The sequence below is a fragment of the Botryllus schlosseri genome, chromosome 6, assembly GCF_051294905.1.
Source record: "Botryllus schlosseri isolate E-star chromosome 6, Bs_hap1, whole genome shotgun sequence".
Lineage (NCBI taxonomy): Eukaryota > Metazoa > Chordata > Ascidiacea > Stolidobranchia > Styelidae > Botryllus > Botryllus schlosseri.
In genome coordinates, this window is record NC_137241.1 from 26,626,683 (window position 1) to 26,653,562 (window position 26,880).

Sequence of the window (26,880 nt, forward strand, 5' to 3'; positions counted from 1 at the left end):
GTCTGAGACTGAGTATTACTCAGAGATGGTCAAAGTAGTCAAGAAATCTACTCAAGTAGAAGTAGAAGTAGCGAAGAAAAAACCTACTCAAGTACGAGCAGAAGTACTTGTTTCATAAGCAACCTAAAACTACTTGAAGTAGAAGTAGAATTGACTGACTTTAAAAGTACTCAAGTAAGTAAGTAGTTATGAAAACGATCCTAATTCGTTCACATGAATTGTAAAAATGTGCAAATTGAGCTATGCGATAGGTGACGAGCTTGATTCATATTGATGCATACCAGCAGGTATCCAATTTTCGATAGCATAAGTATTCGTCCACATCATGGGATGAAAATGATAGTATTGATATGGAAATACGATGCTTATACTCTGTTTTCTCGAACAGCATGTGTTAGAAAATGTCATGGTATGGCGCCATTCCCCATATTATAAGGCCCGTAGTTTAGTCGAAGAGAAATACGGAGAAGTTGTATAGGATACGGTGTAAACACTTTGCGCGATTAGTCAACGTTAATAAAAAATTAGGTGGACCGTGAAAATGCCATATTGCGTAGCTTTATTTCCAGAAATTAAAGGCATTACTACACTTACTTTAATACTTCAACATGTATGCTATCCAGACAAAAGAACTGATAATAATTATAACTCAAAGTATAGAGAAGTATATAAAGAAGTAGCGAAAATCAGATCTACTTGAGTAAGTACCAGAAGTAGAGGAAAACTACTTGAGTACTTCGAAAAAGTAGAAGTTCTTCGTTACTGACCACCTCTGGATTACTACGGTGATAAAAGTGTAAAACGGGTTTCTATTAGGGATGGTGTGAACGCGAGGTTCACGTTCGGGCTCTGTGTATAAACCTTGGAAATTTAGAGGTTCACGTTCACAAACGAACTTTGATAGGTTCTGCACTGTGAACCTTTTTCATTTATTACAATTTTCACTTCATTATAACATCTTTGGTTGAAATTTATTGCATTATAACTGCGGGCCACTATAGGCATGGCGCTGGTAGCATAAAAAATCGACACTAAACGAGCACGCACCCTGACAATTTCAAATTTTTAACCTGCTTTGTTACAATATTTAGTGACTCTCTGCTATGAGCTTGACCCGCAATCACAAAATATCAAGACCGAAAAGCGATTGATGCTTATTCAACCAATTAATGAAATTGATATCGGTGTCAGATGTAATAAATCTAGCAAGAGTACGTGGTTCATCTCGATTTCATATGTTTATTGTATCATTAAAACCAAATACGTGCGATTGAAGTGCTGGCCACTGCTGTATAACTTGTTAATGGGGTAAAACCCGTTTACACTCTGCTTAATATCAAAGTGGGAACACTCAAACGCCGAATACATTGTCCGGTTTGGCCTAGACGGTTAAGGCGTATGATTATATTCCCATGCAAGTCCTCGTCGAATTGTTGACAAAGTGACGGAAGATTTTATGGGATAATTATATCATTTGATTGCTTCGCAGTTGATACATTTGGCGACGTTTAAAAAGTCAGTATGTGACAGTATGTGGCCCGACTCGGCGCTTGGTATCTTGTACATTAATATATATCCCTTCACTGAAATGTAGGGTCGGAATTAGCAATATGACGTCACTTGACGTCATGAGGTTCACGTTCGCGTTCACACAGAACCTTTCAAAAAGGTTCGCGTTCACACGAACCTGAACCTTTCAGAGGTTCACACCATCCCTAGTTTCTATGCTTGCTACCGATATTACCCCGTTAACAAGTTATACATCTGTAGCAGTAGTCAACATTCCAATCGCACGGATTTGGTTTTTATGATACAATAAACATATGAAATCAAGATTGACCAGTGACCACGCACGCCAGCTGGATTTTTCACATCAGACAACGATATCAATTTCATTTATTGGTTGAATAAGCATCATTCGCTAACTACCTACATGCAGTGCATATTGCTCCTGATGTTGTGTGATTGCGGGTCAAGCTCACAGCAGAGAGTCTCTAAGTATTTGTAACAAAGCAAGTAAAGTTTTTGAGATTGTCATGGTGCATGCTTGTTTAGTGTTTTTAATGGTGCCAGCGCTATGCATATAGTGGCCCGCCGTTGAAATGCAACAAATTTCAACTAAAGAACTTATAATGAAGTGAAAATTGTAATATATGAAAAAGTTCACATTGCAGAACTTACTAAGGTTCGTTTGTGAACGTTAAACTCTAAATTTATGAGGTTCACACACAGAAAGCGAACGTGAACCTCACGTTCACGCACCTTCCCTATGCTATACGCTACCAAATGCAGTCAGACTGTCGGCGAAAATTTCTTGTGACTTGAACGCAGTTCATTTTCTAATCCCGCACCTAATATGTAACAGTGAGTGGTATGGTAATAGGCGACAATAACGTATAAGGACGCACCACCGTCATAGGCGACATATTCTGAGTTCGCGGACTCTTCAATGGCCGTTGGCAATCGGTATGCCGTGCCTGAACGCCACACGTGGATGATTGACGACTATGCGAGCATTCGTTGTACAACGCATTGTACCCGACTTACGAATTACGGTCTCGGCGTGTGCCAAGTGTATATCGCAGTAATTAAGTTAATAGCGCAATGGTACAGGCAGTGAACGAGCACTGAAATTTGCTGACTCTGTTTATATATTCGTACTATGTATGCGCGGAGTTGAATATCAGCGAACGTTTTTTTCCGACTAAGGTGTCATTTGAGTTCAGATCGAGTGGAGAGCAATAAGGGAAATGTAGTCTGCAACTGCGATGTGTATCGCTATGCTATATTCGATACTGCTAATGTGAAAACGGGGCAGTTTTTTTTAAACTTAGTACCACGGAGTATTATTATATCGATGGTATTTAGACAATAGCATATAATATGGCGGCGCACTACATTGTGATGTGGAATGTTGACATTCAATTCCAAACCCAAAGCTAAATGCTCGGTACGTACAATAAAAATCACGTAGTTTCGTAACGTGCTGTACCAGATTACTGTTTCGGGTGTGCCATATTTGGCGTAAGATCTACGACGTGGACCAGATTGACTTGTGTAATCATGATCAACTGATCATCAATTAGCGTAAAAACGAAGAACATACTGTATTCTGGAAGTGCTGTTGAACGCAGCACACTTGTAGTTGAATCGTCCGTGGCTACATATATACGTTTGGAAGAGCTGCTGCGTTCGCCGTTGTCCTAGGTACAGAGAAGGACTTAATTTGATAATCTTGCTCTCTTTCGTCCTTTAATCCCAGTGAGATCATGGTGCAGTACAAATTGCATTACTTCAATGGCCGTGGAAGAGCCGAAGTTATCAGACTGATTTTTGTTGCTGCCGGCGTCGAGTTCGAGGATATAAGGATTTCGCGAGAGGAGTGGCCCACCATAAAATCAAGTAAGTCGATCTCATGCTAATCTCGTGACTTGATATTGAAGTCGTCGTCCGAACAAACATGTAACAGGTATGCCTTTGGGTCAAATGCCTGTGTTAGAGGTGGATGGCGTAAAGTTATGTCAATCAGGGGCGATAAGTCGCTATCTTGCGAATCAGTACGGCTTGTCTGGAAAATCTGAGATGGAGAAATATTGGGTCGACGCGTTCAGAGAAGCGATGGAAGACATTGGTAAAAAGTTCCCATTTTCCGAAAAGGACGAGGAAAAGAAGGTGAATAGTTGGCATATTTTAATGCCGCACTTTAATTCCCGCTTAACCCGCGTTTCACAACGATATGGAAAAAGAAGTACTCGCGCGCGGGGCTTGGTTATTGATGACACGCTTGCGGTTGAGTGTGTAACTCTATACATGTTTCGACTGCTGCGATAAGACCAATGAAGTTTCAAGACTTCCCACCGTGGAAAATAGTATGAATTACCGTTGATAAATCACCTCTTACTGTGTAGTTTCAGTACTCGGGAAGAATTCATCTTTTGCAACCCGACTCGGATCATTAGAATTAACACCGGAATAAGATTCATTAGAGTACTCGAATCATTGTGCCCTTCCCTAGTATGTTGTCCGAAACTCTCCATACAAATATGTCCTGGCGCCGAACCGTCCTGTCCACTAGAATTCCCACTTGTGAAAGCACACCAGCGATCTGCCTTAATTCCTTTGACATGTTCCGTGTCGACAACGACCAAGTCACATATTTCTTCAGGCAGAGCTGAAGAAACAATTTTTCGAAGAGACTGGTCCGGATGGCTTGAAACAGTTGGAGAAGCTGTACCGTGAATACAACGATGGCGCTAGTTTTCTCGTAGGAGAGGTATGTTCTAGCGTGGTAATGTACTACTGTCGATTGCTACAGTTAAGCAGGTACGAGTTCCTATCAGTTTGCATTGTTAAAATGGGAGAGTGGCTTTGAATTTCGACCAACGCCTAATATTATTGTAGGTTGTATACATTATGTTAATGGTATATGTGTAATTGTGTATCTTCGTTATGATGCAAATGCCGTATCCTATATCGCGCACGTAGCACAGCGAATATCGAATATCTACCTACACGCGACCAACTGGATGGGGGTTATTACTCCGTTACGACGGAATTGTTGAGCAATGAGCGCAACAAATACGTGTGGTGTATAATTAGTAATGGTTCGCAAATCCGACATATCTGTACTGTCCAGTGTCCATCAATTTATTAGTCGCAAGTTGAGTAATGGTCTTTTCGACATTTTACCAATCGATTTGATTTGCAAAATAATCATCTATTACGATTGTTTTTTTACGAATATAACGACATAACGATAACCGCCCTCCGTAATCGATTACGATTTCGAATCGCAATTTCCCCAGGTTTGGTCTGTTCAGTTATTGGTACCAATGAATAGCCCTATGCTAATTGTGCGGAATGCTGCCATTCGGTGAAAATTTTGTATTTCAAAAATTAGGAGCTGACAGTGGCCGATCTAACGTTCATCAGCTTCGCTGACTTCCTGAAGGCGTTGAAGGAAGATATTTTCGACTGCGTACCCGATCTTGTCGCGCTGGACAGGCGTCTGAGAGAGATACCCAACATCAAAGCCTGGATAGAGAGGAGACCGCAATCTGAATTCTAAGTTTTTTTCTTGACATACATCGTGTTTAAACGCCGTGGTACAAAATGAAAGTCGTGGCGAGATTGTTGTCCGATCGAAATGGATGCTTGTACGACGTAGAGTAAGTTTTGTTCGACAGAAATCGGGACTGGTGATGCATATTACTATAACTATGATCGAGGGACTTAGATGTGTGAGGGACTGCGCGATTACCAAGGTCATGCTGAGCAAACAGCAATTCATTAGGCGATTTGATAACCTGTGATAGCATTGCTCACGGTAAAGATGTAATTGATTTGACGCCACAATTAATCGACTCTAATCCCATTTTAGTGGCATGAGTAGTGGGATGTCACGTTGCCTTGCCAGATCAAATGTGCACGCAACCGTATCAGTATCAGTTTATTAATATTTTCATCCAGTTCAAACCACCACATAAAACCGCGATAGGAAGGTGTTGAAACGACTTGAAGTAGTATTTCAAATCCGACACAAACCTGGTCCTATAGGCAATGTAAAGAAAAGGCATGCACACTCAATGAAAAGTAAAGCAAATAATATAAAAAATGCAAGCGAGAAATGGAGGTGACATGCGGTGGAAGGCGAGGTCGATATGTTTGGTCGGGGTTCGGAAATCTTAAAGGCTGACTAGTATTCGTATAGATGAAATTGCATATATTTCGACTTGAATGTGGATGTGCTCGACGACTGTCGGATAGCCGGCGAGATGCTGTTCCACAATGGGGGTCCCGGGATACTTAATAGAGCAATGCGTTATTCTCTTGTATCCCGTCCTGATCGTATGGTAGTTGTTCCTAGCGGGCACGCGTGTGTTGTACTTGTGTACTCCCAGACGAAATAGTCGTCGAAATTTGAGCGACTGTGACTGCAATGGAACTGATGCATAAACTTGGCATTTGCTAGCTTTCTCGTATGGAAATATGATGGTACGAAAGGAGGTTCTCTACCTTCACATTTGCCGAATTAAAATAACAATGATTTGGAGGAATTGGAACATATATAGTTCCTCGTAATATACGTCTTAGAAATAATGTTTGGTGGAATGTCCTATTTCGTCAATAGCCTACCCAAAGCACATATATACACTGACATATCAACATGGATGACACCTATAAATCACTCGACGGCCAAATATTATCATCGTTGTGAAAAGACATCGCGTTTGGCCCAATACATGAGTACAGTTTCCGGAAAGTGAGTGTAGTTCAACTTCCACGTAACTAAAATTTTCGATGAGGACCGTATTCAGTAATAGTTATTGGTGAAAGTATTAAAAGATCGGAATCTGTCATCTCAAGCGAACATGATATAAAGAACGATCGTATTATGTCACGGAATATCGGTATAATGGTCCTCATTACGCCCTCCAATAAGTGGCCAATAATAGGCATACATGAAAATCGTCGGTATCAGGAAAGGCAGTGGGCATAGAGTGCCGACTGCCGAGCCAAACCGTTCAGTCATCAACCGAATCAACGATGTGCCACCCGCTATACCAAACGATGCCACCGTCACTACGATACAAAATGCCTTGATCCTTACAGCGTGCGATTGAATTATCAGAAGGTCTGTTAGTCTATGAGACGTACAAACAAATATAGCGTCCCGAGCGCTCCAGAGTATAAGAAAAGAGGTGTACACACCGACAATGTTGTGAATGAAAAATGATAAGGCGAAAAAACACAGCATTACAACGGAAAATGATGTCAAGAAAATGTAAGTCGTCAAAGGCTTTGAAAATTTGTCTAGAATTTGACCCGTTGTGATTGATCCCAGCGACCCGATAAGGATCCCGACACACAGGACAATACCGACCTGTTGGTCGTCAATATGGGGAAATTCTTTTAGTACCAGCGACGGTACGAGAATGGTACCTAGCGGGGTATCCGAGGATGCCATACATATTACACCAAGAATCACTAAAAACGCACGGTTCGTAACTACAAATTTCAAGTCCTGAAGTTCCTTTTTGATATCATAGGAATCACGACTTTCTTTGTCCGGACTACCTGTATGTGATGATGAATCCTGATCAAAAATCAGGGGTCGTTCCGTTATGAAAGCTCTTGAAAGAACGCAGCAGGCAAGCGAAAAGAGCGACATGGCACCGAACACGATAGCGAACACAAGTTTATATCTCAACATCAAGTCTGGAATTCCTTCAGATGCGGATGATATTACAGTGCCATGATTTACATTTTCCACTATGAACGTGTTTCCAAGTGCCCTGGTTGCCACCACATTCGATGTGATTACTGATAATCTTCTCATTGCCCACGGAGCAGCTCCAGCCTTACCTCTTTCGTGGAATGGAAACCAAGCCACTGTTACTATTTGCACCAGAGTCATTAGGACACCGGAGGATACACCATTCAAAAACATACCCATCACCGCCACAGGAAATATTCTGAGGTAAATACCGACAGCAACGGTTGCCGTCGCCACTGTATTCGCAGCTGACCCATTCACTGCAATGCTTTTTAGGGTCATCCAGTGACTGAACAAGCACACAATAATACCACCAAACAGTCTTCCCACAAGATGTGAGGTCGTGAGTAAATCAGTTACTGCCGGAACGGTACCAAAGTAACGCGACGTCATATCGTTGATGAACGAGAAAAAGCAATAGCAAAACGTATCCAAATATAGAATCGAGCAACATAGCATCAGGATTCCCCACCTCTTCGGGGAGATATGATAAAGGTTCCCTTGGTATCTGAAAGCTTCCGTCATATTATTTTGCTGCTTGTTTTTATAAATCTTTATTGAGTAAGCTAACTTGGTCTGGATTCTTCTAAACATTAAACTTTAACAAGAGATATGCAGACGATAAGATGTTAAGTTTCCCCATAAGGTGCATCATTGTATTGTAACTCCGTAATCTATCCTCACCGCGCGGCGATGTTGGTACAAATATTCGCTTCGAGTTATCATTCCCTATTCTCTACTGCGACCAATTAACACTGATCAATATTCCGTTATCCGCAGGAAGGAATGCGCAACGCGCATCATTATTCTTTTCCGGGGAATTCAGTATGCAATGCATATATGGTATTCGCTACGACGAATCATTCTTTTATATAATCAAATCACTGTGCTGGCTGAGGCTGCTCAACGGTCGGTGCTCAGCACAGTGTACGTCACACTACGCATGCCCTGTGGATGTTTGTAAGTATACGCAGGTCTAGACTGTGTCTGCGGTGCGTTCACGTCTGATTGACACACATGTGTATCACATAGGTCTTGAACTGTGTTTAGTGTGTGCGTTGAAGTTTGAGAACTGAGGAAGTGGTGTACCTATGCGAGGGAAATGGGAGGCGAATGCCTTCCCGGACCACACATCACTGAACAGCAATGACAAGAAATTTTTGCCCTATATATAGGAAGTATATAATCACAGTAACTGGGATATTTCTGAGACTATCGCCCCCCTGGATGGCGAATACAGTGCCAGCGCCACCCGCCCCCCCTCACCACACCTAAATCATAAAACGAAAGTTGTACTGCATTTATTACAGCGGATGAAGCTGGTGTAGTATTATTATCATCTTCCTCGTCGTCATATTGGATTTGAGTTCTGATAAGAATAACCTCATTCTAAAACAGGGGTGGGCAATTATTTTCCTTCGAGGGCCGAATGAGAAAAATAAATACGTTGGCGGGCCGAGTGAAAAAATTTAGCTATCTCCAGCGTGTTTTAATTTTATTCCTAAATTCCATTGTTAATAAATGCTGCTCAGTGGAATGTGTTGATATTAAGTAACGAGAAAGTGACGGTTAATTAAAAAAATATCTATTAGCTGTCATGATCCAAAACAATGTTAAATATGATATATGTGCAACTTAGTATTTATTCATAGGTTAAATACCGTAATAAATGATCAAACTGAAACACAAAAGAACAGTTGCATCGACTAGCCTAATACCTATTACTCCAATAACCAGAGGTGGTCAGTAACGAAGTACTTCTGCTTTTTCGAAGTACTCAAGTAGTTTTCCTCTACTTCTGGTACTTACTCCAGTAGGCCTAATTTTTGCTACTTCTACTTCGTAATATTTGGTGATCTGATTACTTACTTTTCCCTATTTTCAGTTTGTCAAGTAGAAGTAATTCAATCCTCCAATCAGGAAGATAGCCTGAGGAAATTCAGGGCTGTTTTCACGGAGTATAAACAAGCCAAGAATTTTCGTCGCGCCTCGCGCGCAGTGGATGCGTAATAACCAGTATGATTTCATGAAAGTATCGGTGAATATAATTTAGGTGGTGGGTTGGCGTGGTTCCGTTCACACCACATTGTCGCCCTTCGCCCATGTGAAACATTTCATCACTGTATATATGGCTCATAATACTGATGTTTCGCAATATAGCATTTGCTTATACCGTAATCTAGCATCCCCATGGCGTGTTCTAATCTGGAAAGTGGACTCCAACTTTTATTTTAGTTTTCTGGACTAAAGACATGAAACACATGTCCCGCTTTTAAAAGTAGTATTAATATTTCACTTTCAATTCCCAGCATCATATACTTGGACTTCTAATTAATATCAGTTTTTTTTGTCTAGATAACATACATGTTGAAGTATAAAAGCAAGCGTATAGTAATGTCTTTAATTTCTGGAAATAAAGCTACACAATATGGCATTTTAATTTTTTAATAATGTTTACTAATCGCGCAAAGTGTTTACACCGTATCCTATACAGCTTCTCCGTATTGCTGTTCGACTAAACTACGGGCCTTATAATATATGGGAGGGCGCCATACCATGATATTTTCTAAAACGTGCTGTTCGATAAAACAGGATTAGTATCGCATTTCCATACCAATACTATCGTTTTCATCCCATGATGTGGACGAATGCTTATGCTGTTGAAAACTGGATACCTCATGGCATGCATCAATATGAATCAAGCTCGGCACCGTTCGCATAGCTCAATTTGCACCTTTTGACAATCCATGTGAACTAATTAGGATCGTTTTCACAACTACTTACTTACTTGAGTAGATTTAAAGTCAGTCAATTCTACTTCTACTTCAAGGAGTTTTAGGTTGCTTATGGAAGAAGTACTTCTATTCGTACTTGAGTAGATTGTTTTTTCGCTACTTCTACTTCTACTTGAGTAGTTTCCTAGACTACTTTGACCCCCTCTGCCAATAACTCACAAGACGTGGGTGCTAATACAGACATGCACACACGTCGCACAATCACAACAACAAGAAGACGAGATCGGTAATGCGTTTAAGGAAACTATTAGAGAGAGAGAGAGAGATAGTAGTAAGAGATATTCATACAATATATTTTAGCTCTCTTTAAACCACTATCCACGCTCTTCTATTAAGTCTCTAAAACAGCGGTTCTCAAACTTTCTTAGGCACGCCTCTCTTTATGATAGTCAACAATTTCGCGCTCACTATCATAATGATATCACTAAATATTAAAAAGTGCAACCGGAATGCTAGCAATCCCAACGGATAGTTTGATGGCATGAAAGATTATGACTGTTGATGAGAGAATAGTGGAAGATAAAAGTCGGAGAATACACAGAGCAACAACTAGCTGGGGTTATATCGTGCAGTGTCCGAAAAGGTTTTCAATAAACTTCGGCTTCGCCCCACCCTTCTGATGCTTTCACGTCTCCCATTTCGAGAACCACGTCACTGAAATGTATATGCAATAGTACAAAGCTTATTTCTTGGTCGCTGCCTTCCGAGCAGTGTGCAGCTTACATAGCCTGGCTTGCAATTTCTCCGAACTTCGCCCTCCCGTGACCGAGTGTTTCGTACTTTTGTCATAAGACCGACTTTCAATTAAAATCCTTAATCTCGGCGACATGATCGGCAAAAACTGAAAGGATGGGTTTACCCCTGACGAATGCGAATATTTAGAGCTCTAACCGTCTTTGAATTTCAGTTTTCGGCTTCCTTTTTCTGGTATGCTCGTTAATCCTTTATGGATGACAGATATGGTGAGTCACATAGTATTCGCGAACACTGATTTACTGGTTTTACGAATTACGGATTTGGAAACATATCAAGTCACTAATTGAAACTAATACCGTATAATGCGCAACGTGACAATGTCAATAAGGGTGGTCTGAACTAAACTATATAGAAAGAGTTATTTCTTGTGACTACAATTGCTACTCAAACTCATATTTTGCCACATTGACTTTATTTTGAATCTGGATTACGCATGCCAGGTACGTAAGAATCGTAATCGTGGTATGTTAATGAACATGCTTCAAAGTAAACGAATTTCCTGTTTATTTGTTACAGGAGCGTATGGTTTTAGTCATTCAAGAAGCAAGTTTCATGTTTTGAATTCCAAGCAACCTTTCGCAGGCCGCACTTTGCCCAGGTCTGTTCTAAAACCTCCAGTCTCCACGTTCGGTACTGTCAAGCCGGTTATTGCTGTGAGTCAGAAACTTTGTCATGGCACTGAAACACGTTTTATCAAATATGAGCGGGGAAGGGCAACGACGAACAAGTCAACCCGACTGCAGTGAGACTATTTTTATTTATTTAATTGCGTATCCAGAACTATTGATTGGAGTTATTGAACTTTGGGTTAAACTCAAAATTGTTCTACCTACAATGGGATCAGCTCCTCAATCATTTCATGCTCGGAAACTTTACAGAATGGATTGATTATCCGGTAAGGAAGAACATTTTTGAGTTAAAATAAAGCCTCTCGAAAATTTGGGAGCTGATTCGTAAATTTAGATTGCACGCTGACGACCGCCAACACACGCTAATTGAATTCCATGTACAGTACACAATATGGCTGTTCAAAAATAACTTTTTTTCCCAGATTCCAGCCATTCACTGATTAAATTGTCAGGTTACTCTAAAAAAACGCTGCACACCAAATTTGGTTCAATTCCAACAAGTATAAGACTCCGCAGATCTAATTAAAAAAATTAATTAATCAGGGAAAATTGAAAAAAAATTTCAATTTTTTTTGTCAACCTCATAAAATTGTTGAGCTGTCTTTAAAGACGATGCAAAACAAATTTGAGTGAATTCCAACTAGTAGAAGTGGAGTTATTTGAGTTTTTCGTTGATAATTCTCGGATTATCCTTGATTAGTGGATAATTCGAGGATTATCAACGAAAAACTCCAATAACTCCGATTCTACTAGTTGGAATTGAGTCAAATTTGTTTTGCATCGTCTCTGAAGACAGCTCAACAATTTCATGGGGTTGACAGAAAAATTTGAATTTTTTTTTTAATTTTCCTGTTTAAATTAAAATTATTAATTGGATCCGAGGAGCCCAATACTTGTTAGAATTGAACCAAATTTGGTGTGCAGCGTTTTTTAGGGTAACCTGACAATTTAATCACTTAATGGCTGGAATCCAGAAAAAAAGTTAATTTTGAACAGCTCTGTCGCACATTTATGCTTCTGCGGCCGCATGTTGGCCTCCCCTGGTCTATGCACTATCATGTCTAATGTGTTTTCAAGTTTGCCAGACGGCAAACGCACATTGGACATCGGTGAGCGCGTAATTGATACTATAGATATGGCGAACCCAGGTGTCCAGTCGAGGCTCCCACCGTAGGAAATACAGAAACGATAATTCTCGTGAACATATATGTTGGGGCGCAACTTCAGTATCAGTTTATTAACATTTTCATAATTTCAAAACTCCACAAAACTGCGATACAATGAAAGATAAAAAGGTGTCGAAACGACTCGGAGAAGTCTTTGAAATCAGCTGGATACCCACCTTGGCCTAGGCGGCATTTGAATAAAGTAGACTCTCATTACTCGACACTCCGTGACCAAACGATGCCGACCAGATCCATAAGTAGGCCAACAAAAGCACCACAGTTTGCGTGCCATTGACGAATTATTTTGGTGAGGACTGAGGTAAGGAGAAATTCTTCAACACTGTAGAGTACCAGATGTGGTTAGTAACGGTCGGACTGCTTATTATTTTTCGGAGTACTGAAGTTGGTCTGCCTTCTCACACAGTTACTAAAGTGATTGTTTGTAGACTACTTCCACGTAAGTTTTTTTTTCGGAAAAGCAACTTGCTTTTTACATTTTGGATGTTGTAAAATAGTAAGTACTTTTGGGATGTTTGGATCGCTTTATGAGCGGAATTGTCACAGTCACAGCAACTGGGCGAAATAGTAGCCGTATCACGGCAACAGAATATATATTCGAGAACTGCACAGTGCACAGTCTATTTGTACTGTCATTTGTGATTTTGCGTTGGTCGCGGAGATACGCAAGACAATCTCGTACGCAGCCAAGGTCAGTCAGCTGCTGAACGCATGCGTCCCCTCGACTTCGGTACTTTTCAGGTGTTCATTCCTTAATTCTACTTGTAATGAGTCGCAATTTACGTTTTCTCTTCTTCTTCTTGAGCACTAGGAATGAATACTTTCACTGCCTCTAAATAGGACCAATGGCATTGTGAGGGAGCGGAAGGCACCATCAGTCTTGCAATCATAATGCATTTGTGCAATCACGTTGTTACAAATCACAAATCAACATGCCCTAAATTTTTCATCCTGGCTATGCCTACTAATCAACACCGTTTGAGTGCGAGTCTCTTCACACTACAGGTCAATTTTACCATAGATAAGAAAACCTACAGAAAAATAAATATATTAGGTGAGGAATCATCATTTATCAGAACGAGCAATTGGCACTACGTCCAAGTTCAAGTGCCCCGATTGGCAATATTACCACACCAGAAAAAGAGCAATATTACCACACCAGAAAAAGAGGACGAAATTAATAACTGACACAATCGCAATGTATCGGAGAATAAAATCAGTACAGAGACTGCTTCTGCGACGCATAGTAGGATGCCGCGTTATTGACGGGTCCCAAGATGGCGGGTTAATTGGCATGCTGTTCAGAATTCGGAAGATTCTGGCGTTGACATTCAGATCAGGAAATCAGCAGGATTGAGCTTCCGACGGTGGCATGTCGATTTGTAAACTTTTAATGTGCCGGCCTGGAACCATCGCAAGCCCCAGTGAACGTGGCTCTTCGGAACATTCTTCGTCGTAATTGAAATATTCCTGCACGGTGGTTAATATTATGTTCATATCTTTATCTGTGCATAGAAATATCCCGATCAGAGTCCGGCCATCTGATATTTTCACCCGCATGCTCTTTCCCAGCCACTTTTGCAGAGTGTCTCTGGCATTCATTGCAAACAATATTAACGGCTTAAAGAGGACTATATTGCTATAATAATGTTCTGAAAGATCAATTTATAGATTGTTCATAATATTGTTTCATGCGACAAGAAACCGATTTTGGTCATTGATCATAAAAGCATTTTGCAATTTACTAACTAGAGAAGGCAGATGATTAGGAAAAGCATTCAGTCTAACTTGAGTGGTTGCATAGACACATCAACCCGGCTTGAAACTTCTGTGACACAGGACGTGGTGAGATAAAAACTGAATTCAACCAGAGCAATAACAATTAAATTGTAAAAATGCAAGAATATATTGCTAGAGTTAGTTTACAAGCGGGCTCTAAGCACTACAGGTAAGGTGTGCCCGGCATTAAAAAACTTTAGGTAATAAATCTATCAATTCTTATGGGATGGAATAGATGAAATTTTGATCAGTTTGCAGTTTTCAAGTAAATACAAGATTTCAAAATGAATATCTTCGCCAGTGGCATAGTTACTAGTGCGGAGAGGATCGACAAATTTTCCGGTCCGACTCCGATCCTGTTTTTTAATTCTATGGGCCGGCTCCGGCCGTATCACGAAAAGTACTGATCCGGCTTCGCCTATAAATGTAAAAGTCCGGCCGGATATCCAATCGGACACTCACACTAGTCCAAGCTCTGTCCTACATGGTACGGTGGTTGTTCCGTGAATTGACAAATATGGCTCATTTATTTTCGCACTGGCTTGGCGCTTATTTACGTGTAGTTATGCGTGCGGTTGGTAGTTATTGTTACAAAAGTTATGATCATCAATAAAGATTCTAGCCGATTCGAATAAGTACAGATCCGGCTCCGGCCATATCAGAAAAGTACTTATCCGGCTCCGGCCAAAATTGAAAAAAATCCAAAAATCCGGTAGGATATCCAATCCATGCTCCGCACTAACAGCTACATTCATGCATTATCAAACAAATTTTGAAGGCTTAAAATCCTCAAACAAACATGACACAAATAATTACAATGTGATTTCAATGCTAATTCAAGATGACTTTTTCATTAAAAACGCCAATGATATAGCAGCAGATAAAATAACAGTACTAGCAATAAAAATAGATTTTTTCGAATCAAGTCCACTCTGAGACCAATCTTCAGCTATAGATGATGCAGCTTCATCATCGTCTTTGGAACATTTTAAATCATGAACAGAATCTGCTACTATCCTTCCTTCTTCACACCGTGTACTGGTAGAATCATTTGTATCACGGAGCAACGATCCTGAACATTCAGGTGCTTGATTTCTCTGCAACTTCATTGCATCCATACGCTCTTCAGAATCTACATGAATATCAGATAGTTGATGGGTAACAATTACTTTAGGAGTAGTCTCGTTTCTAGAAAAGTCTTGTGAAATACATGTCTCCGATGAATGAATATCCGATGGATGAGTGTCCGATGTTATGTCGTTATATTGTCGTGTAGGAAACTGACTGTCATTGTACACCTGTAGCCTTGAAACTTGTTGAGCATCTCGGATGAGAGCGTACGATTCCGACAAAGTGGGACCGTTGTTGGTGGCTGTTTGCTCGGAACTTGCGCAAGATGTACCTGGTGAACCCATATTGAGGTTCTCACTTCCTATGTATGGAGGGGGAAGAGAATCTGACGATATTGACGATGATGTAGTAGACATTGATAATTCACTCGCATGTATTGCTGATAGTTCACTTCCGTCGTTATTGATTGAATTCGAACCCGGAGAATATCGCATAGGTGATTCTCTATGGAAGTTATATTTTTCTTCTTGATCTGTTCTAGATATGCTACCATGGTTTGGCTGGTATGGTGGTGGAGAATCGGGAGATATCTGCAGGAGCCTTTGAATAAAATCAAGTTCTTCTTCAATTCCATCATGATTGTCATGTTGTTCTAAATTAAAACCAACAACTAGGTTCTCGGCCATGTCCCTGTGATTACACTCGACCAATGCTTTCAGGAAAGCGAAAGCAAAATTCTGGAATTTCTGCATTTCCCTCACCAACTGACGAACGGCTCGAACATTTCCTTCTTGCTTCTCCAAGCATTCTATTTGTTCCCTTATTGCAACAGGTTTAATAACATGTTGTAGAAAAGGCAAGATTTCAATAGCTCTGATAACGTTGGTGAAATAGCTGGGGTCCCTGCGAAGGATTTCCGTAATCCTATGTTGTACATGTCGGTCAAGTTCCTTCAGTAATCGCTCGTTGATATCACCATTTGATCTTGCCATGCCCGGCTTTAGTTGATATATTCAAGGGTATTCCTGCAGTTCATTTACAGTCCTAAGCTAACTAGACAACTTGTAAAAATGATGGTGTCATTTAATATGGCAATTCAATACCCCATCTAAAGCCAAAGGCAGTACAATAAGCAGTACTATACAGCAAATCTAATTGGATCTGCATGATATTTAGATGAAAGCACGATCGATATACTGAAACACCCCTAAATCCTATATTTCATATATACATACCACGAGATAGTCAAGAATCAGAAAATAAGGAAATACAAAACATGCTCATTATGTTTGATGTCTCCGATATTGAAACTTGAATGGTAATGGTTCAAGTCCTATTACATGTGACAAGTTGATCGATTAATATAAATCCCCCATGAAAATAGCTATTCAACGACCTATCAGTGCTGTCACTGCTGGTGCTGTGAGAATCATCGAGGCAACTAACATAAACGACAAAGACTCCCAAATTTGGTAGTAAAATGATCCTACCAAAACCGAACTGCTCTGTACTAGCACTACACCAAATCCGCTGTCCCCCTTGCAATAGCAGAACTGTAACCCAGGCTAGAACCGGGCGATGGAAAGTACCAAAAAGTGGGCGGAAAGCACCAAAACTGGGATACCTGGTTTAAGCAAATTAATACCAATGTCATGTCGAATCCATGAGTTGTTCCACTTCGGTGAATAACGCATCTTTATTATATTGCCGGATGTAATGTAACCGTTTAGTCAAGAGTCTAGAACTATAGATAACTAACCTACGTACTCCGTAGGTTAGTTATCTATACTAGAACAGTGGTTCTTAACCTGGGTTCGATCGAACGCAGAGGGTGATATGAAAACGAAGAAAAGCAGCGGATACGAGACTGACATTTACCAATTTGAAATCGAGCAATCCTGAAATTGATTCTTACAAGCAATCACAAGTCACAACTCAATGTCAATATCCGTTGTTTCACCATAATGTCCTACCATAGTATCATAGCAATTTACAACGTACGCTACGTTGTAAATTGCTATGATAGTATGCTATAATGATGTGGACCAGAGCTGAGCGGATTTTAAATTTCTATGTCCTAATTCAATCCATATCTGAAGCTGCGAATCCTAATCCAAGTCATAATCCAAAATTTTTGTATATTCCAATCCTGATCCGATATTAACTTCGAATTCCTTGCAAAAAAACCCACATCTTCATCATCATCATTGGTTTATTAGCAATTTTATCAGTTCAATACACCACAAAAAATGCGATACAATGAATAGACAGGAAGATGTCGAAGCGACTTGGATTTGTCAATGGAATCGGACACCCACCTTGGCCTAGGCGTAGTAAAAAGGAGGCATGCACACTGAATGAAAGTAAAGAATACAGTATAGAAAAAGAAAGCGACAAGAAATAGGGCGGCATGTCATGGGAAGCGAGATCGATAGGTCAGTCGTGGTCCGGTAATCTTGAGGATGGACTGTATTTATTTAGTAGTAATTGCTTGTATTTCGACTTGAATGTGGACATGCTCGTCGACTGTCGGATGGCCGGCGGGATACTGTTCCACACATCAGGTCCGGCATATTTGATGGAGCGATGATCTTTTCGGTCGATCATATGATATTTGGACGACGTGGACGCGCGTGTGTTGTACTTGTGCGCTTTTGATTCAGAGGTAAAGAAGTCATTGAAATATTCGGGGCAACGACCGCAGTGAAACTGATACATAAACTTGGCGATTTCTAGTTTCCGCATATCTTCTATGTTTAGGACGCCGAATCTCTTCAGCAGCGACTTATTGGATGGGCAGCCAGGCCCCTTTGGGGCCCTAGCTATGATTCGGAGCACTTTATGCTGTAGTTTCTGCAGTGGCTTGAGTGCAGTTTTTCTGGCAGCCCCCCAACAGAGGATGCCATAATGTAACTTCGATTGGATTAAGGATTTAAAGAGTATCAGGAGAACCCATACTGGCATGAAGCGCCCAAGGCTGTAGAACAGGCCGCACTTCGGTGATAAATTAGTTTCTAGGGACTGAATATGACTCTTCCTGGACATGTTCGAGTCCAGTAAAACTCCGAGATATTTGGCATTATCTGTGTTGGAAACGGGCTGACCTGATCTTATGCCTATAATTATGTAAAAAGAAATAAAACGCATAATGAGAGCCAAAGTACATGAAGTAATTTGTGTAGGACGATAAAACTAGTCACCATTCGCGACGAAACATCAATCTCCACGAAACTCTGTAAATCCAATCCTAATCCTACTCCATTACAAAAAAATCTGAAATCCGAATCCAATCCAAATCCGACAAAATTTCACAAATCCGGTTTTTCCAAATCCTAATCATAATCCATGCTCATTGCTCATGCTCATCTCGGGTGTGGAGTCCTGTCTGTGGACACAATCAAATCTCACGGCTCACTGCGCTTGGTTTGCGTCACATTTGGCCAAAGGCAATTTTACGGGAATATTTGACCGCCTTACTGAGCGCGAAAATTGATGAAATTGATATCAATCGAAAGCTATTGCGGTACTAATTGCGAAAATATAAATTTTATTCTACTCGCAGCAATCCTAACCCCCTCCAAAAAATCAGACTGGAATGTTGCAACGGAGTTTATTGGTACTGTGACGCAACGATGTCATCTGGGAGCAGGTGGGGAGCAGCGCAAACTGAAAGCGTATTGGCCATTGTTGCGCAGACGATTAAGGATTCGCATTCTCACTCTCACTGATTATGATAATATAAATTTGATGGTGCTCGTGGTCCTGGAACCCCTCAAAATCGGTCTTTCATTTTGCATTTTACCTGAGGTTTTCATTGTGACGCAGCAATGTCATCTGGAATGAGCAGCCGCAGCCAATGAGCAAGTGCGCAGCGAGAGTGATAGTGTGAATGCTCAATCGCTTGCGCAACAATGGCCGACATGCTTGTGGTTTGCGCTGCTCCTCACTTGTTTCAAGACGGCATTGTTGCGTCACAATTTCAAACTCCGTTACAATCACAATTCGAGGCTAATTTAAATAATTGTAGGACCACACGCGCGATAAAATTTATATTTTTGTATTCAGTACCCCGGTAGCTTTCGAATGTTACCAATTTATCGAAATTCGCGCTCGCCAATCTGGTCACAAATTACCGTCAAATTGCCTTTAGCCAAATGGAAAGTGTGGTAATGCAATCGCAGTGAGCCGTGAGATTCGCTTGTGTCCACACCGTTGTAGGACACTAATACACATGACAAATTGGTAGGACCCTAATACCTTCCGTGGACCCAGTTCTACCCTTACAAGTCAAGGAAAGGCTGGTGTGTGCTCGCTTGTACCGAAACGCATAGAAAAAGTATCAACAGCGCAGCGTTTCTCTGTGGCGCGGTTGCACATTGCTATTGCCGCGACGTCAGCTGATCCCACTCTCGCCGCTCGGCCGCATCCTTGCTCTTCAGCTAGTCTCTCGTTTCGCCAGACATCATTGTTGCGTCACACTGCCAATATACTCGACAATGAATAATTTGGGGCAGATTGTGGGGGTTCCAGGGCCATGAGTGGAATAAAATTTATATTTTCGCAAGCAGTACAGCGTCAGCTTTCGATTGATACCCGATTCATCAAATTTAATGCTCGGCAAGTCGGTCAAAAATCACCGTCAAATTGCCTGTAGCCAAATGGAAACTGTGACGTGATACAATTTCATTGAACCGTGCGATTTGCTTGTGTCGACACCATATAGGACACTATGGTTTCACCATATCCTTCAAATAGATGGTTCGTCGTACAGAACTTGAATATAGCTTTCAATACAACATCCATTGTAGTAGAATATTTATTGAACTTGAAGACTTTTCGACGCATCTTTTCACTAAAGCTTTTTAAAGGCTATACGCATTCACAATGCAAATTGTTCAGAACGATACCAATTTTCATCTTTTATGGCGATATCATGATGGTTCAGTACAGAGACACTATAATTCCAGTGTTCTGACTGGATTACAATTCATAGTTTAGGTCTCAGTGTGACGGATAGCCTAAATTAAGATCGATTCCATTCATTTCCTTAGCCAGCTTGTATTTCCAACTGCGAAGGGTTTGAAGGGGTAAGCCCGTGGTTCTCAACCTTTTTCACCGGACCGGCGGTTGCGAGCCACTGGTGTAGGCTAACTGTATGTATTGTGATCGTGTGGGTTCGGTGCCTTCTGTAGACAGATCTATACCAGTTATGCGTGAATTTGCTGTTGCGATATGACTAGTCATCAGTCAGTCAGTATGTTTTATTCATCTCACCAACAAACACAACATGTAAATTGGTATGGATTTGGAGACGACGGGGGACCGGAAGAGCTTAGATTCAGTCGCCACCCAGCGGAGTAATAAACGAGTAAATATCGCAAGATGTAGATATATCAAGACTAACGAATATGACAGTTAACCAATGAACATAAAAATTACAAAAGATAAAAGACATGGAGAATCAGCAGTAAACATCCAAGTATAGTACACACACAGTATACACAGTGAACACACTGTGCAGAGCGTCAAATGCGCATCAAGGCAAGAACATTGAAGTTAATCATATTTTGGAATCGGGAAAGGAGGACAGTTTTTACAAATCAATTTAGTCAGATTACCGGACAAGAAAACTGGTGATTCTAAAATTTGTACTGGAAATCTTGTGGTGTTAACTAAAAAAAGGTCCTATTTTCGGCTCAACTCCGGCATTACTCACTTTTTAACGATACTGATATGGTGTTGACTAAATAAAAGTCATTTTTCCAATCCTATTACCGAATGACCTGCAGGAACGTCTGAATTACAAATTCCGCGTCATTTATGGCGTTTTGTAGCTGTACAGGTCTATTACCCTGGCTTTAAAAGCTCTTAAGAAGGACGAATTTCCAAAAAGAAGGAAATTTAGGAGTTCTCGGAGGACATTTTGGATTTCATGATAAAAGGAGGACAAATCCGCCTAAAGGACTCAAATCCCTGACAAACCGAAGCTGAAAACTGAAATTCAGTTGAAAAATGGCGATAGGCAACAACACAATACAAATCAAGGTATTTTGGTACGCTTGAAACTGCACGATCGTTCAGGAAGAATTCCCCGGTGACGCCACGCATTGTGGATGTAAAGTTGACGGAAAGCACGTTCCTTCACAGCAAAACCCTAAAGACGTGTGGACCCAGTCGATTGCTTGTATCTCGAAGTCTAGCGTTAGAATGTCAGGCGAGAATCCATTCGACGATCGAATACTAATGTATTTCAGTGGATTTGATGCGAAAAACTTGGTGGAGTGTGAAAATCCTTGCATCGCTTCGAAAATCCTACAAACAGTTATATATAAATGCAATGAATCACACTCTATTTGACTATGAACAGATCGGACAGTAATATCGGATTATTTATTCCGGGACTGTTGTTTCGGTACCGCATCGGAGTCTCCGGCATTTCCAATCAAGATATTTCGGATAATTTTTTGAGAGGAGGAAATTCGATAATTTTCCACTTTATCATATATCACTATATATTTACCACTTAATGAATTGGTTATTCTTGTATAGTTTTTTCAGTTCTGCTTCGATCAACAGCTTTTGTAATCCGATTATATACGTACTACTACAAACCACACTCCTACACCTTATTTGAAGAGCGAGTGTGATCAATTTTATCATCCATGAATGCAAATCTGCTGAATATAAATTCATGACACTATGAAACTCGTGACATGCTGTAACATTTACATGCGTCAGATAGGTTGGATTTCCAGATAACAATTCATGAAGATTTGGAAGGCGAAACTTACTCGATCCGATTGGACATTTGCGAAGTAATGTTTGAAATCTTCAATTCGTCAGCTGCCGTGCGAAAAATAACTTTTGCAGGATCCTCAAACGAGCGAAAATATCGACCGGTAAATGTCGCGTCCATTTTCGACAGCCACTGTGCTTCTACTGGTGTTCCACCCTGACGGTCAACGTGTATGTTGTTATCGGATGAGAAGTCGCGGTCCCGGTACCACATCACATCGGTCATTAGATCCCTGACAGCCAACCGATCGTAACGACCTCCCTTGCAACTACACCGAAATATGGATACTTCTTTAGATTAGTGTTTTATATGCATCATTACAATACAACGATGGTTTAGCAATAGCAAAAGAAAATACAGATGACTGAAATGGTGACCTGATCGAATACCCACGGAGAGATGGATATACGCCTGGTTTCAGAATAATTTATATTTATATCAAGGACCAATTGAATCGACCAATTGGTTGGAAAATAAATTGAACCATATGTATCTAACAATCTCAATAAAATGGTTTATTCATAATCTGATTTCTAAAGCTCGTTATACTACATCCACGAAGACTGAAGATACTTACAGCTTGCGTTCACCCCGGAGTGAAACCGACCATTCATAGTTTTCCTCCACGAGATGCAGACGTTGGTTTCTCACCCCTAGTGTTTTATTTCCACCGGGTGTCCGATATACATATCCACCAGAGTTCCCAAGTTCGAAGAGAAAATAACTGCACGAATAAATAACTCCCAGTGTATATTCATTAAGATATGCAGGGTTGTAATGACTCGACTAGACTTGACTCCAGTCATTTTCTTAAATATCAAAAATACCTCGACTCGACTTGAGTCACTTTGTGCATTGACTCGACTTGTATTCGATGCATATCGAATGATTCGACCAGGTCATATGACTCGAGACTTTCGACAGGACTTGATAAAAAAAATTGTATTTTGACCGCCTTTCTCGATTGATTGTAGGGTCTTTTAGTTGCTTGATTAAACAGGTTATATATGACAAAATGAGTATAGGCTATAGCTATACTGTGTTAAAGTGAGTTGAACGCGACTTGTACTCGAGACTTAACCAGAGACCAATAAGAATTGGACTGGGTCTCAAGTCTCCACACCATGACTCGGATTCGACCCTTTGTACCCTGACCGGGGTTAGAACTTAACACGGTGGTGAATAGAAAATGACTTGACTTGACTTGAGTCAAAAGTATAATAGCAAGATTGACTTGGGACTCGGAACCTTGTGACTCGGTTACAACCGAACATGATTTTGAGGATTCCGCGACGGTTGATCAGTCACAGTTCTAAGATATCGTGGAGTATATTTTGTGTTTGAATAAAGGCGTTCTTGAGATCTGATCTTTTCGATTAATAGTGACAATTATGAGTATCGGTGACGTGAGAAATGCACTCATATATTGCGTATATGTTTTAACCGACTTCATGAAAATATATAGATACATGAAAATTTTCCGAATGTTTGGAGTTCAAGTATTTGGATGGCGCTTTATCCGTACTTCTATGCGAATGCAAATTGATTGTTTTGCTTGGCTTGCAAACCACGATCACGAGTCATCACCAGGAATTCGCGATTAATTATATATGTCACGATTTGATCTCTCCGGCAGCGACTGTAGAGCTTTAAATAAGTAGTTGGTGAAATGCTGCAATCACTGTATGTATAGCATGGCCTTATCTGCAGGATATATGCGAGATTGTACTATTATTATCCTTACCTATTTTCACTTAGTGGCTGTAGTGATACCTCTCCACTGTCATCGAATGTGATATACAATTGCGGGTTCTTTCGAGTACGAATGGCATATCGTGGCTTCGCTGTCGTTACGTTTATATATTCCATAATCCACATATTCTTCTGTTTGTGAATGTTGCTCGTAACGACCGCCGTTCCTGGTCCATGACGTTTTGGTATTCGCCAGAAGTAGTTATTGCTCGAGACGCGATAAAAAACTTTTGGATTGAAGCAATTCGCGGAAACCTTTAAATCTACAAGTTCAGAAAAGGATTTCAGACATCGGTCCAATCAGATAAATGAATACTATCATTAATGAAATGACATGAAGGCTGTATGTACAATATTGTGGTATGAATTTCACTTGGTCCGTGCTACCTCGAGGGTCTTCGGAGGAATTGAAACTAATAAAATAGGCTTATTGTTGCTATATCACTCGATACAAAATGTCGACCGCTCTGCTGTAGGCATACACCATAAGATATCTTGGATTTTACATACTAGGGACACTTGATTGCGGTCTTGATATCTCTCTCATATTTCCAATCATGTGCGTTTCTGTAACCATACAATTTATATTCGGAATCTTAGAGCCGTGAATAACTGATGATTAGGTAATTGGTAAGGTATACGGCACGATGTTTGTACGGTACGATCGAATTTTGGCGAACAGTGCCAAATAACGATATTGTATCGTACCGTATACTTTATTCGTATAGGTGTACTTCTTGATGCAGATTTGGAAAAGTCGATCAGTACAATAATGCAGTCGTGTTGCTTGCAGTATTAATGTTATATACTGCGATGCGAATTGGTACGCATAATCAAATTACGGCCATTGCACACCGGAGCGCGTGTGTGTCATTTTCAGCAATATAAATAAGGCAAGTTGACGTGGTCCAAAATATCGCTTTATTTGGAACTGTATAAAGCTTGTATATTCTATGGTCATTGGGCACACCGCCGAACGAGTTTGCATTTGAACCAAAAATGCTTGTAGAACTTCATCATTCATTTTGAAGAATATATTTATGAAATAAGTATCATATGATATCAACCACACCACAAAATGTAGGTCGATCATTAAGGAAACTTGGAGAGAAAAGATGACATCAAATAATGGAAAACAAAAAAATTGAAGGGGAAGAGCGTAAACGGTTGTGATCCATATTCGTCAATAATAATCATTGGTTAACGAAATAGCGGAATCGGAAACATTCAGTAAAGAATTGCATTTCCCACGATTAAATGTAACAAAATAGGTATACCTGATTTTTCCCTGTCGTTCTTCAGAGATATTTTCGAATTCTTTAGGTGCTTTACTTGAAATGTTACACTCAACTCTCCCGTACAGTACGACAGTAACATAAGTATCATAAACGATAACATCATTCTTGGAAATATAGGCTACACACTTTAAATACTGAACGAAGAAGTAATAGCGATAAATTGAACATATATATCACTGCCTCTCAGACATGAGTACCATTTTACACATATATTGTAATACGCTTTCTCTGGAATACCTACTTTCGATCGTTCATCAAGAGCAGACCTGGGAAAAGTGCGGCCCTCGAAGCTATTCTGTGCGGCACGCGAAAGGTTGCTTGAAATTCAAAACTGGGAACTTGCGTTTCGAATGACTTTTTTTGTTTGTTTTGTTTTGTGGTATTCATGGTGTTTGTCGACTACAATGGTCATTTACACCAGGTCGATATTTCTTGTGTTTTGATTCCGTAGCTGCCGACTTGTAGCACGGCCCACCTATCTCATCTTTTTAAAAGACACTGCTTACGTCGATGAGATAACGAGAAGGAGCCTAAATAAACCTCCAGCACTTGGGTACGAATTCTGGAGTCGACCTCAGTCGGACTCGAACCTACAACCCATTGGTGTTGTAGCTGTGGATTATACCACTGCGCTATCTCGTCACCGTTTGAATGACTTAAACCATAGGCTTTATCAACTGAACACGAAATTCGTGTACTTTGAAGCCTGTTCATTAATATGCCAGGATTACGCCGCCTGTACCTCGCATGCGTAATCCAGATTCAAAAAAAGGTAATGTAACAAAGTTCGAGTAGCAATGAAGTCACAAGAAATCACTCTTTCCATGTAGTTTAGTTCAAACCTTCTTGGTTGCCATTGTTACATTACGCACAATACGGTACGTGTTTCAAATTGTGACGTGATACATTTCCAAATCCCTGATTCGTAAAACAAGTCAATCCGTACTCGCGATTACTATATGACTCAACATATCTATCACCCATACAGTATTAACGGGCATGCCGAAAAAAGAAAGCCGAAAACTGAAATTCAAAGAAGAGCACTAAACATTTGTATACTGGAGTCAGGGGTAAGCCCGTTCTTTTAGTTTTTGCTGAGCATGTCGCTGAGATTAAGGATTTTAATTAAAGTCGGTCTTATGACAAAAACACGAAACACTAGGTCAAGGGAGGGCGAAGTTACAAAAACGGCACACTGCACACTGTACACTGCTCAGAAGGCAGCGGCCGAGTCAACATGCTTTGTACTATTGCATATAGATTTCAGTGCAGTGGTTCTCGAATTGCGGGGCGAGAAAGCATCAGAAGATGGGCGCGAAGCCGGGGTTTAAAGAGACTTAAGAATGTATCATGAATGAATGTTCACCTTTGTTTCGAATCATGACAGCATATAGAGATTTTGTAATCGACCGTCACTTTCTCATTACTTACATCAACACATTTACCGAGCAGCATTTATTAACAATGTAATTTAGGAATAAAATTAAAATACGCTGGAGAATATAGCTAAAAATTTTCACTCGGCCCGCCAACGTATTTTCTAC

At 40.4% G+C, this 26,880-nt stretch overlaps 3 protein-coding genes and 1 long non-coding RNA gene across 5 annotated transcripts in view; 2 read left to right on the top strand and 2 right to left on the bottom strand.

Moving 5' to 3' along the window:
- LOC145440486 (uncharacterized) overlaps positions 1 to 26,880 on the top strand; it is a 243,284-nt gene that overhangs the window by 95,250 nt on the left and 121,154 nt on the right. The gene's annotated exons all lie outside the window — the stretch shown is intronic.
- On the top strand, positions 3,112 to 5,168 carry LOC145440505 (hematopoietic prostaglandin D synthase-like). The gene is made up of 4 exons (XM_080318129.1): positions 3,112 to 3,402; positions 3,470 to 3,672; positions 4,166 to 4,273; positions 4,901 to 5,168. Exons 1-4 carry the CDS (start codon positions 3,270 to 3,272, stop codon positions 5,066 to 5,068), a joined length of 612 nt encoding a protein of 203 aa, XP_080174255.1. The 5' UTR covers positions 3,112 to 3,269; the 3' UTR covers positions 5,069 to 5,168.
- Positions 17,685 to 26,880, bottom strand: part of LOC145440510 (uncharacterized) — an 87,861-nt gene continuing 78,665 nt past the window's right edge. Inside the window, exon 2 of the long non-coding RNA XR_013915549.1 lies at positions 17,685 to 18,274. This is a non-coding gene — a long non-coding RNA (uncharacterized LOC145440510). The remainder of the gene's footprint in view (positions 18,275 to 26,880) is intronic.
- On the bottom strand, positions 20,740 to 26,360 carry LOC145440493 (uncharacterized). 2 transcript variants are annotated; one of them, XM_080318112.1, is made up of 5 exons: positions 25,316 to 26,360; positions 24,031 to 24,301; positions 22,864 to 23,010; positions 22,282 to 22,554; positions 20,740 to 21,802 (listed from the first exon to the last, which is right to left on the bottom strand). In XM_080318112.1, the coding sequence occupies exons 1-5, from the start codon at positions 25,437 to 25,439 to the stop codon at positions 21,568 to 21,570; spliced, it is 1,050 nt and encodes a 349-aa protein (XP_080174238.1). In that variant the 5' UTR covers positions 25,440 to 26,360; the 3' UTR covers positions 20,740 to 21,567. The 2 variants fall into 2 exon arrangements, with proteins under 2 accessions (XP_080174238.1, XP_080174239.1); XM_080318113.1 differs by lacking the exon at positions 25,316 to 26,360 and adding an exon at positions 24,549 to 25,198.